The following is a 19,174-nucleotide window of genomic DNA, read 5'->3' on the forward strand; positions in this document are numbered from 1 at the left end:
TGGCAAGAGGATTCACCTCATCTCTAAATACGTGTAATCAACTTTCCCTTTATGTCGAGCAATACTCTAGCAGCTACAGCGTTTGCGCTTCAATTCACAACTTATGACGTTAACAGGACCATAATCTTTCTCCGTCAAAGGGCGTCATACGACTATTGTTCAAAAGTCAGAGTTACGACATTCAGTGTCATAAAGCTTTCACAATGCTCGATGGTAGATATGTGGAGGACATTTCCACATTTAATGCATCGCTGACCAGAATGATGTCCGATTTAATTCGTCATTTTGACATGTATTTCCGTGTATTTTGTAGGTGAATTGACTATGGTTTGCATGCGTTTGTGACGGGTGTCACTTGTGTGGCGGGATACGCTCACTTGGTATCAACACTATTTGATAACGATTCATCAGCAGATTCTTCTGAAGTAGTCGCAATCGTTCAATCAATTCTGCCTTCAGTAGAGATTTCTGATCATTTTGTAAATGTTTTTTTGTCGCTTTTCATTTTAAGAGAAACCAAGATTCCTGTACAAATGTACATTCTAGTGACAGATCTCTTAAAAAAGGTTATATTAAAACCGATAACAGTTAAGCCTGTTCCAGATATGTGATGAAGCAGCCGGGCAAACAATCCAAAATTCGAAAAATTCGAAATAATATGCACCTCAAAACAAAACCCAAATTCAACCCAACCCCACCAATCCAAGGATTTACTGCTGTATGCCGTGGTCTGCACTGCCGGGAGGGAAACTGAAAATTTTCAATAAAACTATTTACATGTACAGCGGCTTATTGGAGCTCTTTTGTTTAACGCCTCGCTCGGCATTATTCCAGCTATATGACATCGGACGTCCACTATTTGAAGATGTGCTCATATACAGTGGCTCTCTGTAGACACGCTTATGCCAAAGCATTTTCCTACTTTACCTTTTGATGTTCAAGTGATGTTTTTCAGGCGAATAGCTGACTTGCCTTATAAGTTTGCACTTGTTTGTATGTCCGATGCAATATCCCCTATTTTGACTTGTAACATATGTTCCCTTGTTTTAGGTGAACAATTGACTCGTCTTTGCATGTGTTTGTGACGATTGCCACCGGTGGTATGGGATACGCTCACCTTTTCACGAACAACTGGTTTCATTACTATTGGATAGTGATTCATAAACACATGCTTGTGATACAGTAGGAAGAATACAATCGATTCTGCTTTCAACACAGATTTCTTATGATTATGGAAATAAATGTGTAGCTTCACCCACACAACAAAGCAGTTGTTGCTACTGATCTTTGTCATTGGCTGATTGTAATAATTAAACTTACACCTGGTAATGAGATAAACGGAATTTTGTTTGAGTATACTCATTTAGACTAGTTTGTGATAAGGGTCCTGTACATGTTGGCTGTGGTATTAAAACTGTTTAAAATGCCGGGCAAAAGAAAGTATTCACCAATGTTTGATCATGGCAAAAATTTAACAACGTAAAAAATAACGTAACGAGAAATGTTTTTTTTATGGTGATGTATTTGATACGGATATCATAGTTGTGTTTTGGGCCTTAGGGTAGCAGGGTTTCGGCGACTGTTTTCAGCCTAGTAACAGTTTGATAACGTTTCTAATGTTTTGGTCAAATCCAATTTTCAAGTGTGTACTTTCTTCTCCCAGGGGTTCTATATATTAGCATTCGCGCGCTGTTACCTCGCCCTTTCAGCCGGCTGTTTATATTCAGGCTTCAATGAAATATATCTCTGTAACAATAGGATCTATATTTACAATATAATATGATATCCAAGATCGCATTACATACAATGTACATTACATAAGTAAGGAGTCATTTGTATACTCACTTATGCACACACATTTATGGGTGTCTACATTAAGGAAGTAACTGCTTGTGTGCAAATATGGGATCTGAAAAGCGATTGATAATGAATTGTTGTTGTATTCAATTTAATTTTGTACTTCGCCAACATAAGCATCAGCATGTTACGTTTTCCCTCTAATTAAGCTTGTATCAAGTCTCAACTTCAACCTAAACAAAACGTAACTATATTTCCGGCTAAAGCATTAAGAATAGCATTTGGTAATATAAACATTTCTTTGAATAAGTAAATATTCGGAGTCTGTACAAAGTTATGCGGTGGTTATATCGAAGACGAATTTCATGTTTTATTGATTTGTGATCGTTACCGAAATCTTTCTGAATTCTGTAGTAAGTATAAATATCAGCAATTGATGATTCATCTTTTCAGTGTACTATATGGGTCATATGGCCTGAAATACTGAATACAATAATGTGGATATGTATCAATTCAATTCAATGGTTTAATATACATAAGACCATCGGCCAAATATACAAGTATCTGAATTAACATGCTAACAGATGACAGTTGAACTTGAAGTTTAAAATATTTGCAGCGGCCGATTTGTGTCAAGGGCAGTGTACACGCATAAAGTCATCAGCATGGCCATTTCGTGTCACCCATACGTGTAATCTCTGACGCACAAAGTAATAACAGGCGGACTTAGTAATGTACAATGGATGTGTGCACTGTGGATCTCAAAACACCCCTGTAATCGGCCCCGTTTGGGAACAGGGACAGATTGCCAGCCTCCTTGACCTTAGAAACAAATCGTCCAAAGATCAGATGTGGTTAAGTTGCGTACAACTTTTATTGATTCACTAAATATTAAAATCACAATAGACAGATAAAAGGAATTTGAAAACACTAGGGTGTACATATGAGTAATTTGGAAAATACAGTGGTCTTAAATACTTTGGACACATTATTAAAAAAAGGGCATTCGTCCTCTATATCAGTTTCACAAAACGAACAGCGGGCACGGGTGGCCCAGTCGTCTAAGGTGCCGCGATTCGCTGTGCAGAGTTGCGTCCCTTGGGCACGCCAGAAACCTATGATTGTGGGTTCGAATCCCGGTTCGTCCCGATTATGTTTCTAGGTTTGTCAGCACCATACCGTGCTCGTGGGTTTCACCGAAGTGGTAAACGTCTGAGACCTGCATCACTTCGGGCTTTCCTCCCACATTAAGCTGACACGCCGCGATATAACTGGAATATTTTTAAAAAAGCGGCGTTAAACCCAACTCAATCACTCACAAAACGAACACAAACACTGTTCTAGCTGTAATTTGGGTTTAACCCATCTCTTCTTTTCGATTATGAACTGTGCCTTTAACGTGCTTGAACTACGCGGTACTTTTACACCAATACTGATAAGATGCATTGCAGAATATAAGGGATCCTTCATAGCAAGGTGAAGCCTGGTTTCATGGCGTGGCTAAGGCTTGATAAAAAACATTTCTTCACATTTGTGTGTATGTATCATGATTCCGCTGCTTAGATTCAGGCAAACATCAAGTTTCATTTACTATTACTTGATCCCGCCAAACATACCCGAAACCAAATTGGTTTAATATATTTTTAACCAAAACGGACCAACTTGCTAAAGGATGCCTTAACATCATTTCTAAAAGAGCTTTATGAATGATACTATTATATGTAAATTTGCAGACTTGAAGATAATGTGATTTTAAATTAATTGTACTGGTTCAGACCCAAGGCACAAACACCTACTCCTGTACCTGTACTTAGTACTGGCAATGCGCACGTGTTTTTGAGATAAGGCGAAAAATGTCAAAATCACGATATGTCATTGCTGGAAGAAATGCACGTGCCCCCGGGGTATAAAAACTGCACAGTAGCAATGTCAAACATCCACATTGTTCAAAAACACATTTGAAATGCCAAGACTAATATCAGAACAACGTATACAGCAGGTATCATGGCCTACCGACCGTTCAGAGAACAGACGTTGACTGCTGAACATCGACGCAGACGGATACGATTGACTAATGCAGTCCGACGGTGGCAGCGTCGGGATTGGCAACGCGTGGTCTTTACGGACGTAATAAGGTTGTGTTGATGGCAGACAGCGTGTTTACCGTCGCTTAGGTGAACAGACATCTGCTTGCCGCGTTCAAGAAGTCGTTCCTTACGGTTGATGTGGCGTTAGGAAGGCGTGTGTTTTCTTGACCTCAAATGGTACAAAGGAGAGATATGTATAAACTAAGTACACGTCCTCTTGTGCAACTCATATTGCGAAATATCCGCTAAATGCTAATCTTGAATAGGGTCCGTTCGATCGAACCAATCCTATTGTATGTTTGTGATGATGAACCGAAAACTGTTGGGTCTAATGTTTAACGTGCATCCATATATATTGCAGACTGTTGTCAGCAATGCCAATCTACCATTTGTTTCTAATCATACAGTTCGGTGTCCTCAAATGACGCTAAACCGCAATCTATTATCAACGCAGTCTGTGATTAAATAGAACAATGTTCCCGATTTTATCAAGTAAATATACAAACACTCGCAGAAACGTATCCAATGACTATAAAACTAGCGGTCGGTTTATTCCATTTCATTCCACGTTTGATGTCAATGATGCTGCTTCTCTTGGTCACTTTGTCCTGTCTGGCGGCCATCAAGGCTGAACCCGAACCCTGCTGTATTACCAATAAATGGTCAGCCACGATGTTCGACGTTAACCAGCCCTCCCAAGGAAATAGTGTAAGTTACACAACACTTGCATGTGTATCTTTAGGTGTTTGCAATAGCTCTATTATATCTATTACTCTGTACCTCCCTTAAACGTAAATATTCAAATACTTTGCTTCAAATACAAATGTACCCTGCTGCCATCCCATAGTAAAGGCATTGGAATCTTGCTGTGATTAAGGCACATCTTTCTGAGGATATTCTACATATGTGATATGCACGATGTGAACTTCTCTACTCTCTACAGTCTAAGGATGTGCAATGAAGTTAAATATTGGTTAAACACGACCACCTCTGTACGACTACTGCCTTCTTAGGTGTGTTTTAGGAGTTATTTTAACTTTTAGGAAGGCAGCAAGGACAAAAGAGGATCAACGACCTAAATATGATCAGGCATCTGTTATTATACTTCCACATATATTTAAATGTGTTGTTATTTGTGTGACGTGTACGAGGTAGGAGTATCAATCTAGTTCACTTCAGGACACGGAGTTGGAACGGTAATTATTAGATAACATAAATTTATAAAACCATTATATTATGGTAACAACCGAATTTGTAAAGTAGTTATTCAGTCTATATTAATATGTGTTGTTATGTTGTTGTTATCAGTTGGAAAAGTAAACACTGGAAAGTACTCACATGGTCTGTGAAAACTACTCTCTTGCATACTTTATGGGAACGGTTTTGTTGGTTTTATTTAGATAACGGCTGACTTCTTCTACGACTTCGACAGCCTAGCCACTGCCACCCAGTACTATAAGTACGGATCATCTCAACGTGTGAAGTCAAACAGAGTTGTCATGTCGTTCTCCAAGGTAACACTATTCATTTGTACATCGCAAATTCGTCATAGAGTAATCCATGTCATTTTGTAGTATGAGGTATCGTTCTCCCTGTTGCCTACAGTTCAATGACGTATGGAAAAGTCTGTTACCTACAGTCTATAGAGGTATGGCTCAGTCTGTTACCCACAGTTCATTGAGGTATGGTTCTCCATGTTACCTACAGTTCAATGAGGTATGGTTCAGTCTGTTACCTACAGTTCATTGAGGTATGGTTCTGTCTGTTACCCACATTTGTTTGAGGTATTGCTCAGTTATATACCCACAGTTTATTAAGGTATGGTTCAGTCTGTTACCCAGTTCATTGAGGTATTGTTCAACCATTTACCACCAGTTCCTTGAGGTATGGTTCAGTCTGTTACCTACAATTGTTTGAGTTATGGCTCAGTCTGTTACCTACAGTTGTTTGAGATATGGCTCAGTCTGTTACCCACAGTTCATTGAGGTATGGTGCAGTCTGTTACCTTCAGTTGTTTGAGGTATGTCCCGGTCTGTTACCCACAGTTTATTGAGGTATGGTTCAACCTGTTACCTACAGTTGTTTGAGGTATGGTTCAGTCTGTTACCTACAGTTGTTTGAGGTATGGTTCAGTCTGTTACCCACAGTTCATTGAGGTATGGTGCAGTCTGTTACCTTCAGTTGTTTGAGGTATGGCGCAGTCCGTTACCTACAGTTGTTTGAGGTATGGCTCAGTCTGTTACCCAGTTTATTGAGGTATGGTTCAACCTGTTACCCACAGGTCATTGAGGTAAGGCTCAGTCTGTTACCTTCAGTTGTTTGAGGTATGGCTCAGCCTGTTACCTACAGTTGTTTGAGTTATGGCTCAGTCTGTTACCTACAGTTGTTTGAGGTATGGCTCAGTCTGTTACCTACAGTTGTTTGAGGTATGGCTCAGCCTGTTACCTACAGTTGTTTGAGGTAAGGCTCAGTCTGTTACCTACAGTTGTTTGAGGTATGGCTCAGTCTGTTACCTACAGTTGTTTGAGGTATGGCTCAGCCTGTTACCTACAGTTGTTTGAGGTATGGCTCAGTCTGTTACCTACAGTTGTTTGAGGTATGGTTCTCCATGTTACCTACAGTTCAATGAGGTATGGTTCAGTCTGTTACCTACAGTTCATTGAGGTATGGTTCTGTCTGTTACCCACATTTGTTTGAGGTATTGCTCAGTTATATACCCACAGTTTATTAAGGTATGGTTCAGTCTGTTACCCAGTTCATTGAGGTATTGTTCAACCATTTACCACCAGTTCCTTGAGGTATGGTTCAGTCTGTTACCTACAATTGTTTGAGTTATGGCTCAGTCTGTTACCTTCAGTTGTTTGAGGTATGTCCCGGTCTGTTACCCACAGTTTATTGAGGTATGGTTCAACCTGTTACCTACAGTTGTTTGAGGTATGGTTCAGTCTGTTACCTACAGTTGTTTGAGGTATGGTTCAGTCTGTTACCCACAGTTCATTGAGGTATGGTGCAGTCTGTTACCTTCAGTTGTTTGAGGTATGGCGCAGTCCGTTACCTACAGTTGTTTGAGGTATGGCTCAGTCTGTTACCCAGTTTATTGAGGTATGGTTCAACCTGTTACCCACAGGTCATTGAGGTAAGGCTCAGTCTGTTACCTTCAGTTGTTTGAGGTATGGCTCAGCCTGTTACCTACAGTTGTTTGAGTTATGGCTCAGTCTGTTACCTACAGTTGTTTGAGGTATGGCTCAGTCTGTTACCTACAGTTGTTTGAGGTATGGCTCAGCCTGTTACCTACAGTTGTTTGAGGTAAGGCTCAGTCTGTTACCTACAGTTGTTTGAGGTATGGCTCAGTCTGTTACCTACAGTTGTTTGAGGTATGGCTCAGCCTGTTACCTACAGTTGTTTGAGGTATGGCTCAGTCTGTTACCTACAGTTGTTTGAGGTATGGCACAGTCTATTATCTACAGTTGGTTGAGGTTATTTTAGTTCGGTATAACCGTAGTTTACTGTACTTATTTCAAGGACATCGTGGTGCAGTCCAAAACGTTGCATCATTGCATGTACCATTTTCTAAGATACAGTGCGATACATCCCAGTAAATGTGATTTTGACTTTGAAGAGAGAACGCTTCATGATCGACGCTGACGGCACATGCACCAAGGTTGCCGACCCTAACACGTTCCTGCCAATATGCATCCCAAGTAGGTACCTTCTGCACTGTCACATTTGCCCTATGTTCATCACGTTTATATAGATGCTTATCCATTGTTTTTTTATTATTGTTCTATTTCGTTGTCGTCTTGATGTTACTATTTATCTGTAGCAGGGCACAATACATTTGACGGTTATTTGATCTTTAAAATTTCAATATCTAAATTTGCCTACAGTCAGGGTTGGAAACCTCTCTATGTCCATCTTGATAATGTTCTGTTGTTCTGTTCACGTTTCGATTTGATGTCATGGCAGATATCTCTACGTTGTGCGTGTGCGTGTTGTTGTTGAACAGTATTAACGGAGGTTCTTGATATTTAACAGGATCTGTTAACTTTAATCAGTTTTTACTTAATAACTATTTAATAGAAATACATAATTCTTTTGGCCTGTGTTTTAATTTGGTATTGTTTAAACAAAATCTGCATAACAAGTAAGAACGGTGTGATAGTCTACTCGATTTCCTACATTGGTACAATGTGTGAAGCACTTTTAGGGTGTCCGGCACCCTGATATTACTGGAATATTGCTAAAAGCGGCATAAAACCATATTTTATCACTACATTGACTCCTTCACTTCTGTCGAAACATTCCAGTGCCCTGGTGTTCGTGGTACTCTTCCCTCCAAGCCTGTATAAACATAGTCTAATAGGACCCTATGATTCATTATCAATATTAGAGGAATATTTATAAAAAAGAATGTTGGCAATAACACAACACATATCATACAAGGGCCCGGGTTTGCTGTGGGGAAAAACATCGTTATTTCCCTTAGTTGTCAGGATCCGCTGGTAAGGATTCAAATCCAACATTCACCCCAATTAACATCCTGTGTCTGTTTACGCCATACCCGTCATGGTAGACTTCCACGAAATTGTAAACCTCGACGCGTTGCGACACAAGGTAGTTTCTCTCCCGTTATCTGGCACACATAACTGAAATAGTGTTACCAGAGGCCTAAAACCCAAACCCAAGCTCATATGTGTACAGTAATATAAGTGGTCACCTTCCATGTAGCCGTGAGAACATACCTTGGCTCCAGCTATGTCGGCACCGAGGCAAGCGGACTGGCAACGGACACCTGGTTCTTTTCAATCAACACCCACAACTACACCATGAGCTATACAAACCCCGGCTGCGTCCTAACATTCCAGGGAGTCGTCTATACACAATCCCGTGAGTACACAGTGCGTTAGTAACATATAGATTAACTCGGCTGAGTAGGTTTTAGTGTGTGTGTTTTATTTTATGCACATGATCGTAGCTCCATAAAAGCTCTTTTTAAGGATCAGTATAGGATAAAGTGTGTGAATGTGTGTCCATCTGGATCGCTGTGTAACCGATGGTGGAGCATGCCCATTTGTATCAGTGTGTAACCAATGATGGAGCATGTCCATCTGGATCGCTGTGTAACCGATGGTGGAGCATGCCCATTTGGGTCGGTGTGTAACCAGTGGTGGAGCATGTCCATCTGGATCGCTGTGTTACCAATGGTGGAGCATGCCAATTTGTATCAGTGTGTAACCAATGATGGAGCATGTCCATCTGGATCGCTGTGTAACCGATGGTGGAGCATGCCCATTTTGGTCGGTGTGTAACCAGTAGTGGAGCATGTCCATCTGGATCAGTGTGAAACCAATTGTGTAGCATGTCAATCTGGATCGGTGTGAAACCAATGGTTGAGCATGTCCATCTGAATCGCTGTGAAACCAATGGTGGAGCATGTACATCTGGATCAGTGGTAAACCAATGGTGGAGCATGTCCATTTGTATCAGTGGTAAACCAATGGTGGAGCATGTCCATTTGTATCAGTGTGTAACCAATGGTGGAGCATGTCCATCTGGATCGATGTGAAACCAATGGTGGAGCATGTCAATCTGGATCGGTGTGAAACCAATGGTGGAGCATGTCCATCTGGATCACTGTGAAATCAACGGTGGAGCATATACATCTGGGTCGGTGTGAAACCAATGGTGGAGCATGTCCATCTGGATCAGTGGTAAACCAATGGTGGAACATGCCCATTTGTATCAGTGGTAAATCAATGGTGGAGCATGTCCATTTGTATCAGTGGTAAACCAATGGTGGAGCATGTCCATCTGGATCGCTGTGAAACCAATGGTGGTGGAGCATGTACATCTGGGTCGGTGTGAAACCAATGGCGGAGCATGTCCATCTGGATTGGTGTGAAACCAATGGTGGAGCATGTCAATCTGGATGAGTGTGAAACCAATGGTGGAACATGTCAATCTGGATTGGTGTGAAACCAATGGTGGAGCATGTCCATTTGTATCAGTGTGAAACCAATGGTGGAACATGTCAATCTGGATGAGTGTGAAATCAATGGTGGAGCATGTCCATCTGGATTGGTGTGAAACCAATGGTGGAGCATGTACATCTGGGTCGGTGTGAAACCAATGGTGAGGCATGTCCATTTGTATCGGTGTGAAACCAATTGTGGAGCATGTCCATTTGTATCAGTGTGTCACCAATGGTGGAGCATGTCCATCTGGATCGATGTGAAACCAATGGTGGAACATGTACATCTGGATCGGTGTGAAACCAATGGTGGAGCATGTCCATCTGGATGAGTGTGAAACCAATTGTGGAGCATGTCCATCTGGATCAGTGTGAGACCAATGGTTGAGCATGTCCATCTGGATTGGTGTGAAACCAATGGTGGAGCATGTCAATCTGGATGAGTGTGAAACCAATGGTGGAGCATGTCCATCTGGATTGGTGTGAAACCAATTGTGGAGCATGTCCATCTGGATGAGTGTGAAACCAATGGTTGAGCATGTCCATCTGGATTGGTGTGAAACCAATGGTGGAGCATGTCCATCTGGATAATGTCCATCTGTGTAAAACCAGTTCTGGAGCATGTACATCTGGATTTAACATCTTGAGTTAATGTTATGTTTGGGCATAAACATCAGGTGCATTATCAGTATCATATATGATAATAACAATCATTGTTGTGTTTCAGTAGATATTGTGGTATACTTCAACGGATATAAAGCAGGCATCACGGATCCAGCTGCTTTTGACATCCCGGCCTCCTGCCTATAGCAGGGCATCTGCAGTGGTCATTGTTTATTTGTTATCACTGTTGTTGTGTGTTTAATTTGTGTAATATTTACAAATGGTTTTTGATCAATACATATCTTTCAAAGTATTGTACTTGTACGTTCTCAATTGGTCGTGTAATATTATCAGACAGGTGAGAGGTTTACCTGTCAATAACACTCAATATGAAGCTTGAGGAGCTCCACAACAGTAGCAGGTGAACAGTGTATTGACTGAGTTCTCCACAACAGTTATAGGTGAACATTGTATTGACTGAGGTACTCCACAACAGTAGCAGGTGAACAGTGTATTGACTGAGGTACTCTGCAACAGTAGCAGGTGAACAGTGTATTGACTGAGGTACTCTGCAACAGTAGCAGGTGAACAGTGTATTGACTGAGGTACTCTGCAACAGTAGGAGGTGAACAGTGTATTGACTGAGGTACTCCACAACAGTAGCAGGTGAACAGTGTATTGACTGAGGTACTCTGCAACAGTAGCAGGTGAACAGTGTATTGACTGAGGTACTCTGCAACAGTAGCAGGTGAACAGTGTATTGACTGAGGTACTCTGCAACAGCAGCAGGTGAACAGTGTATGGACTGAGGTACTCCACAACAGTAGCAGGTGAACAGTGTATTGACTGAGTTCTCCACAACGGGTGTAGGTGAAAGGTGTGTTGATTGAGGTGCTCCACAACGTTAGCAGGTGAACAGTGAATTGACTGAGGTACTCCACAACAGTAGTAAGTGAACAATGTATTGACTGAGGTTATCCACAACAGTAGCAGGTGAGCAGTAAATTGACTGAGGTACTCCACAACAGTAGCAGGTGAACAGTGTATTGACTGAGGTTCTCTGCAACATTTATAGGTGAACTGTGTATTGACTGAGTTCTCCACAACGGGTGTAGGTGAAAGGTGTGTTGACTGAGGTACTCCACAACAGTAGTAAGTGAACAATGTATTGACTGAGGTTATCCACAACAGTAGCAGGTGAGCAGTAAATTGACTGAGGTACTCCACAACAGTAGCAGGTGAACAGTGTATTGACTGAGGTTCTCTGCAACAGTAGCAGGTGAACAGTGTATTGACTGAGGTACTCAACAACAGTAGGAGGTGAACAGTGTATTGACTGAGGTTCTCTGCAACAGTAGCAGGTGAACAGTGAATTGACTGAGGTTCTCCACAACAGTAGCAGGTGAACAGTGTATTGACTGAGGTACTCAACAACAGTAGCAGGTGAACAGTGTATTGACTGAGGTTCTCTGCAACAGTAGCAGGTGAACGGTTTATCTTGTTGCAGTCTCAGAGAAAGATTACGACATCCTAACGTCATTTGAAATATTACAAATAAACGTATGTACGGTGTCTTCATCTTCAATGTCAGGCTTTAGGGCGCTGTTATTTATTTAATATCCCAAATTCAAAGGGATTAATTTCTGTATATTCAAATTGATTGTTAATAATGGATTGACCATCAATGGTCTCGACAGATGTAAAACAACAAAACGACAAAGGCAACATATAATCACCTAGATAATACATTAAGCCTTTAAGTTTACATTTACACAAGGCTATATGCATAAAATTACAAACTGGTATCCCACATTTCTCAAACAAGTTCCCTAATCTTTAAGAAATGGCTTGGTATTTTGTCAAATAAAGCTGAGAATTCTGCTTTGTTGAAAGTTCCTAATAGACATCCCTATTAGATGTACATACAAGTACATTGAGTTAAGAGGTAACAGCATCAAGAACAGTATTGAGGTATTGTTTATAGGTATTGTGTACTATTGTGTAATCACTTGAAATATTCAGAAATATTAAAACCCTTTCCTTTCCTAAGTAGTCGTTAAATACAGGCATAATTATGATGAAATGATTTCAACATTATAAAGTTTATATTTGTAAACTTCCCATTTTCCCGAAAGGGGACGGGGAATAGGCATTGAATTTACTAGCTAGAAATCAGCATTCAGGAAAAACATATTTTCATTCCTGCTAAAGGAAATGTTACTCGAACTGTAAGTGTTTTAGTGTTGAATAACGCAGAAATCTCCATTTTTTGTTTAAGGAAATAATTAGAAATTACGTTACTGATATAAACATTAGTTTTCCTTTGTGCCAATATTGATTAGTGAAAGGGGGCCTTGTTTGAATCTCCCCCAACACTCGCCCTTTGATTAAACCATGCAGTGAAATCAATTCAACTTTGTCAACATACACCACATGCATCCACGTCCTTGATGTTGCTACTCTTGGTCACTCTTGGCCACACCATGCTGTGTGGACTAAAAATGGTCAGCCACTATGTTCGACGTTCGTCAGCCCTCCCAAGGAAACAGTGCAAGTTATATCACTCAATAAGTTGGGTGGGGGGTGGGGGGGGGGGGGGGGGTTATATAGTGTCACGTACCCTGTGTGTGAGTATATATCTGAACCAATAAAATACACATTTAAGACAAACAGAACAACCAAGATCGCATTACTTATGATATACAAGCCGGAACGACATGCGATAAGATAACTGTTGAACTAGCATTAAGAAGAGCAGTGTCAAGGACTGAGCATAATCATAATGCCAGAATATTTTACCGATTCCAATACGAAATATACAATGCATTAATGTAGTGTGGCTCTTGGTCAGAGTATAACAGGTTCCAACTTATAAGTTCCTTTGACCTCATAAACAATATAGTCAAAAGTACAGATATGTATAAATTGTACACATGTCCTCTTGCGCAACTGTGACTCATATTGCGTAATGTGCACTGAATGCTTATCTTGAAAAGGGTCGTAAGAGGCGACAAACGGGATCGGTTGGTCAGGCTCACTGACTATATGAAAAATAATTGCCCACTCCTTAACCAAACAGAAGCTTGATTATAAACATGTATAAGGGTATTATTATACAGGTGTGTTATACATTGTGTGAACTTCCCCATGTGGTGTAAGGGTGTGCGCAATGAAGTTTTATTCCATACTGAAAGAACTCAGGGCCGTAGCACAATTCTGTTTTCGGGAATGGGTGCAGATCCATTTAACAGGTCATATTCTAATTAACATTTCAATCACTGGATTGTCTTGTCCAGCATCGATTATTTACAGACTGACATCATATAGCTGGAATATTACTCAGTGGGGCGGTAAACCAGAAAGAAATACACCTACAGTTCATTGAAGTATGGATCACCCTGTTATCTACAGTTCATTGTGACCCGTGAAGACCCATTCTTGCCGTAAAAGGCGACTATGCTTGTCGCAAGAGGCGACAAAGGGGATCGGGTGGTCAGGCTCACTGACTTGGTGGATGCGTCATCGTATCCCAATTGCGTGGATTGATGTCAATCACTGGATTGTCTGGTCCAGGCTCGATTGTTTACAGACCGCCGCCAAATAGCTCGAATATTGCTGAGTGCGGCGTTAAACAACAAATAAACAAACAAGCAAACAGACAACACAGTTCATTGAGGTATGGTTCAATCTGATATCTACAGTTCACAGAGCTATAGTTCACCCTGTTATAGTTCATTGACGTATAGGTTAGTCAAGTATAAAATAGATATAGTTAACCCTGTTACAGACTATTAAGGTATGGTTAAATATGGTACCTACAGTTCACTGAGATATGTATCGTCCTGTTACAGTCCATTGGGGTATGGTTAAATATGGAACCTACAGTTCACTGAGAAATGGATCATCCTGTTACAGTCCATTAAGGTATGGTTAAATATGGTACCTACAGTTCACTCAATCTCAATAAAATCACATCTTAGTTCTCGCTACCGCTAAACAAAGATCTGATTTTAATGAGATTGACAGTTCACTGAGAAATGGATCGTCCTGTTACAGTCCATTGAGATAGTGATCAACATGTGACCCCTCAGTTCATTGAAATGTGGTACCAACAGGTCATAGACAGGCCACCCAATCATGTACCTACAGTTCATCGTGGTATCACTTTCTCTGGTGCATACAGATTATTAAGGTATGCTTGTATATATTTTATCTTAGTGTAGTCCAAACATTGTATGTGACATTGTCTAAGGTTTAGTGAGATACATCCCAGTAAATATGATTTTGACTTTGAAGAAAACACGCTACGACATCAACGCTGACGGCACATGCACCAAGGTTGCCATCACTGACATGTTACTGCCACACTGCATCGTAGGTAGGTGCCTACGTCACAGTCATAACTGCCATATGTCATGACGTTTATATAGGTGCTTATCCATTGTTATCTATTAATATTCTCGGTCGTTGCCGTTTTGGCTTTACTATTTGATCATTGGTATGTGATTCATCTGTAGTGGGGCACAAGACACGAGAGTTTTGAATTTTTAACTTTACCTCAGCTCTTACCTGAGTATTTCTAATTAGACATAAATACGTATTTTATTTGATATTGTTTAAAATAAAAATGATTTTGTGTGATATCATTTAAATAAAATTTGCATAACGAGGTAAAACCTAGTGATTAAAGCGGTCGATTCGCCACATGGGTACAATGTGTGACGCCCATTTCTGGTGTCCCCCTCCCTGACATTACTGAAATATTGCTCAGAGAGGCGTAATACCATACTCATTACAATACACGTTTCAAAAGAGTCCAGTGCCTTGTGCTGGTGATATTCTTCCTTCAACAGTGCTAAATTAAAGGTGGTATAAAGATAGTTTAAAAGGGTCCTATTATTTATCATTAGATGAATATTTATAAGATACAATACTGTCAATGATACAACACATATAATACAAGGGCATTATGGCCAGGTGAAAATGTGTCGATTCGAGCTGTGCAGAGTTATTGCCCTTTGTTGTCGAGATCCACGCAGTATTCGGAAGGATATTACTATACTTACTCAAGAACAGTATATATAGGATGTCGAGGCGCTAGCAGATAAGGTGAATTGGGTTTAACGTCGCGTCCAAGAATATTGCACTTTTATAGCGACGTGCATGCACGTGTTTGTGTGGCTGTTTGTACTGATGCCGATTTATAGTGCTAGCTCACTGAAATACCATGCCACAGTTTTAATATGAATACCCCATTCAGACACAGTATACTGACCAGACGACCACTCCTTGTCTTAGCCCCTTAATGCCGAGCGCCAGACAGGGTAACAACAAGTACCATCTTTTAACGTCTTTTGGTATGACGCGGCCGGGGATCGAACCCCCGACCTTCCGCTCTCAGGGCGGACGCTCTATCACAAGACTACGAAGGCGGTCGCTAGCAGATGAACGCAGTGATTTTGAAAATAAAGTTGACGTCAATACACAACGATTAGAAGAAAATCTTGACAGACAAGAATCACAAAGCAGAGACGATAACCTGATATTTTATGCAATTGCAAAGGTAGAAATTGAAGATATTTTATGGCCGCTACAAATTCAGTTATTGATAACCAAAAACCGATTTTCCATATTAATAAACATTTCATGATAAAAAACAATCAAATGTGTGATATAAATTCATTCTTTAGTATCCATAAATGAATTATTGATATCATATAACGAATAAATAGTAAAAAGGCGCCCTATATATTGTTCTTTGTGGACTGTATTAAGTAACGCATTTGCATCACGGTTATAATGTTAATTGCTAGTCTTTTGTCTGCACCATCATTTCTTTCATCTTATGAAAAATTGTTTAAAAAATGGCAACTTATAATTAACTTATATATAGCACTGGTATAAATAAATAGTACACACACTAATTTAATGTCACAACTGGCCTCACTCTGTCACATACAGCACTAAAACTACTATATTTCAAGTCTCTTAACCAAGTTTGAGAAGATGACCAACAGCATCAAGGAACTCGATAGGGGTTTTCTGTCCTTGAGTCAACATGTCCTTAAGACGTCTCAGGCGATTTTCAGTCTCTCTGTAAACTCGCTTCCTGCTGGGTGGGGCGGCACCAAAGTCTAACTGTTTTTGTCCTGTCTGCACACTCAATCTTCTTAATCACTTCTACAAATCGGTACATATTCGGGTGGCGGTGGGGTAAGGTTCTGTTAAGGCCATGGTGAAATCCCTCAAGATTGTTGTTGGTTCGAGGACCGGCTGTCTGGTGGTGATTCAAGAGAGGTATTGGAAACCGAGCATCATCGTCAATTGATGACCATATAGTTGATGACCATATAGTCATTGAAGTCTTCAGTTCTCGGAACTGGTGGAGTTGCCTGCTTAGCATCCAACCAGGTGTCCTGGACATCACGCAAGGGCAGGAGGGCTATACTGCTAATCCAAGATCCTGTGTCTTCCGTCAGATCGCCTGACAATAATGAAAAAAACAACCTTTGACGTCGGCATTCGGGAACTCTGTGTTGACGGCACGAATGGCAGCCTTCTCAAAATCCGTCTGAACAGTGGCAGGAGCGAGGGGACGGTTGAATCTCTGTTGGACTTCTGTTTTGAGTCGGCTGAACAGTCTGGTGTAAGTTGTGGTCTGTCTGTCAGGCAGGAGGGCGAAGACAAGTGGGCACATACAGGAACGACTTCTTGCATGTATGATGTATACCTGGTTCCACAGATCTGGGCAAGATGTAAATGTTCCGTCCATGTATACAGTGTCTGCAGACTGCAAAGCTTGGAGTTGGTCATGGGTAGAAAATACAACAATCTTGTTGGCATCGCAATCAGTGAAAAGCAGGAATGGGCGGTTGTCTGTTGTTTCAGTCCAGTTTCCTTCAAGTTGGACTTCAGCTCTTGTCTTAGGGTGTGCTGGGTTTTTCTTCCGCCTGTGTCGGTACAAGGCACTGCTCATGGATGGGAACGATGGCAGCAGCTGTGGCTGGTCTTCTGTAGCTACCTCAACGTTGTACAGGGTACGCATCGACATGGTTTCTTCTCTGGCCCTCTTCCTCATGGTACTGATGAATCTTACTCTACTGCTGAGACATTTCTGATGAAGTCACCTACAGTGGTGCATCTGCCCTTACAAGTGGAGTCTACACACTTCCGGTGAATGCATGTCTGTCTGACAACATTCTTGTTATAACGATAGCCATCTAGGAATACCTGCACAGTACCCTTCTGTGACATGACATACTCCACTTTCCTGATACCAGCCATAGTGATAAAATCTCATCTGACTGATTTATAGGTTTTACGTCCGCTTCGCATTTATTGCATTTCGCGGACGGGGTAGGTGGGGAAGTAAAGATAAATAGATTAAATATGAAAATCACCATACCCAAAAAACTGTTACTAGCCGGGGAGTAACATAAATTATCCTAATGACTGTACTTCGAGAGTATTATTATTATGGGTGTTATTCTTGGGAGGAGACGTTAAGGGCCTTTACTATATTTTACAGGGGGAAAGTGAGGTAAGGGTATAGCATATTGGGTAATTGAAGATATGCAGTTGGGTTGCATTATTTAAATATGGGAAATAGTTAAATAAAGAAAAAAACAAGGGTAAATGTTACAGCTGTATAAGCCAGTTGTCCCGGGGTCGTTGGTTTGGTGGCGTGCGGTGTGGCCTTGTTGTTGGCGCCGGCTGGCTTAACGACTCTATTGAGTTAGTGTATGGTTAACCATGCCCCCGAGGATAGCCAGAAGGTCCGGTTTATGAGCACCCTGAGGAAGCGAGCGAGAGAAGAGTCAACCCCGATGCACACCCTCTACAACGACGAACTCTTCAACTTGAACAACGACGAGACAGGAATGATGACACCCTTCCCCACCATGAGAAGCGCGTTGTACCGGCACAGACAGAAGACGATTCCTGTTTTGCCACAGACAAGATCGGAGGTGGATCTCCAGGATTCCTGGACGCAGACATCAGATGGACGACCCTTCCTCCAGTTTGCTGACGGTGATGGAATCAAGTGTACATCATCCATGCAAGACTCGGAGCCACGACCTATCCCCTCATCTTCGCCTTACTCCCCGACCGTCAGACAGACACCTACTCAAGACTCTTCAGGCTACTCAAGGATGAAGTTCAACAGAGACTAAACAGACCACTTGTCCCGTCATGCATCCAGACAGACTTTGAGATGGCTGCTATTCGTGCTGTCCAAGTCGTGTTTCCTACTGCCGATGTGAAGGGATGTTTCTTCCATTACTGCCGGGCGATATGGAGGAAGGTCCAGGATCTGGGACTAGCTGTCGCGTATCGAGAAGATCCTGAAGTCTGCAAGTGGATAAGAAGAGCAGCTGGCCTACCCCTACTCCCCAAGAACAAGATCCAGGACTCGTGGGTTGACGCAATGGACAACACACCAGATGTACCAAGAGCTGTCGCTTTCAACGACTACATCGTCACTACCTGGGTCGACGACGGAGCACGATTCCCCCTACCACTGTGGAACCATCACGGTACAACAGGTCCCAGGACGAACAACAACCTGGAAGGCTTTCATAACCGACTCAACCGAGGTCTCCCTCACCGACATCCCAACATCTACCGATTTGTGGAGGTAGTCAGGAAGGTGGAACAGGCAGAACGAGCTAAGATTTTACAGCTCGACTTTGGAGCAGCTCCAAGAGGCAGGTAG

The 19,174-nt window shown here is 41.5% G+C and overlaps 2 protein-coding genes across 3 annotated transcripts; both read left to right on the forward strand.

Moving 5' to 3' along the window:
• Window positions 1-4,433: 4,433 nt before the first annotated feature.
• LOC124149296 lies at window positions 4,434-10,771 on the forward strand. 2 transcript variants are annotated; one of them, XM_046520789.2, is made up of 5 exons: window positions 4,434-4,592; window positions 5,285-5,398; window positions 7,504-7,585; window positions 8,613-8,771; window positions 10,583-10,771. In XM_046520789.2, exons 1-5 carry the CDS (start codon window positions 4,458-4,460, stop codon window positions 10,663-10,665), a joined length of 573 nt encoding a protein of 190 aa, XP_046376745.1. In that variant the 5' UTR covers window positions 4,434-4,457; the 3' UTR covers window positions 10,666-10,771. The 2 variants fall into 2 exon arrangements, with proteins under 2 accessions (XP_046376745.1, XP_046376746.1); XM_046520790.2 differs by having other exon boundaries at window positions 10,586-10,771.
• Window positions 10,772-18,673: 7,902 nt separating this feature from the next.
• LOC125378088 lies at window positions 18,674-19,174 on the forward strand. Its single transcript, XM_048392937.1, has one exon. The coding sequence runs from the start codon at window positions 18,674-18,676 to the stop codon at window positions 19,172-19,174; it is 501 nt and encodes a 166-aa protein (XP_048248894.1).

The sequence above is a fragment of the Haliotis rufescens genome, unplaced genomic scaffold (assembly GCF_023055435.1).
Source record: "Haliotis rufescens isolate VD_foot unplaced genomic scaffold, xgHalRufe1.0.p SCAF_11, whole genome shotgun sequence".
Lineage (NCBI taxonomy): Eukaryota > Metazoa > Mollusca > Gastropoda > Lepetellida > Haliotidae > Haliotis > Haliotis rufescens.

What these genes read in the sequence shown, in the direction of transcription:
- LOC124149296 (XM_046520789.2), top strand. Translation starts at nt 4,458, where the DNA reads ATGTCAATGATGCTGCTTCTCTTGGTCACTTTGTCCTGTCTGGCGGCC. An exon ending in TTGTCATGTCGTTCTCCAAG is followed by an intron (nt 5,399 to 7,503) that starts GTAACACTATTC and finishes TTGACTTTGAAG; the next exon opens with AGAGAACGCTTCATGATCGA. An exon ending in CCTGCCAATATGCATCCCAA is followed by an intron (nt 7,586 to 8,612) that starts GTAGGTACCTTC and finishes CCTTCCATGTAG; the next exon opens with CCGTGAGAACATACCTTGGC.
- LOC125378088 (XM_048392937.1), top strand. Translation starts at nt 18,674, where the DNA reads ATGGCTGCTATTCGTGCTGTCCAAGTCGTGTTTCCTACTGCCGATGTG.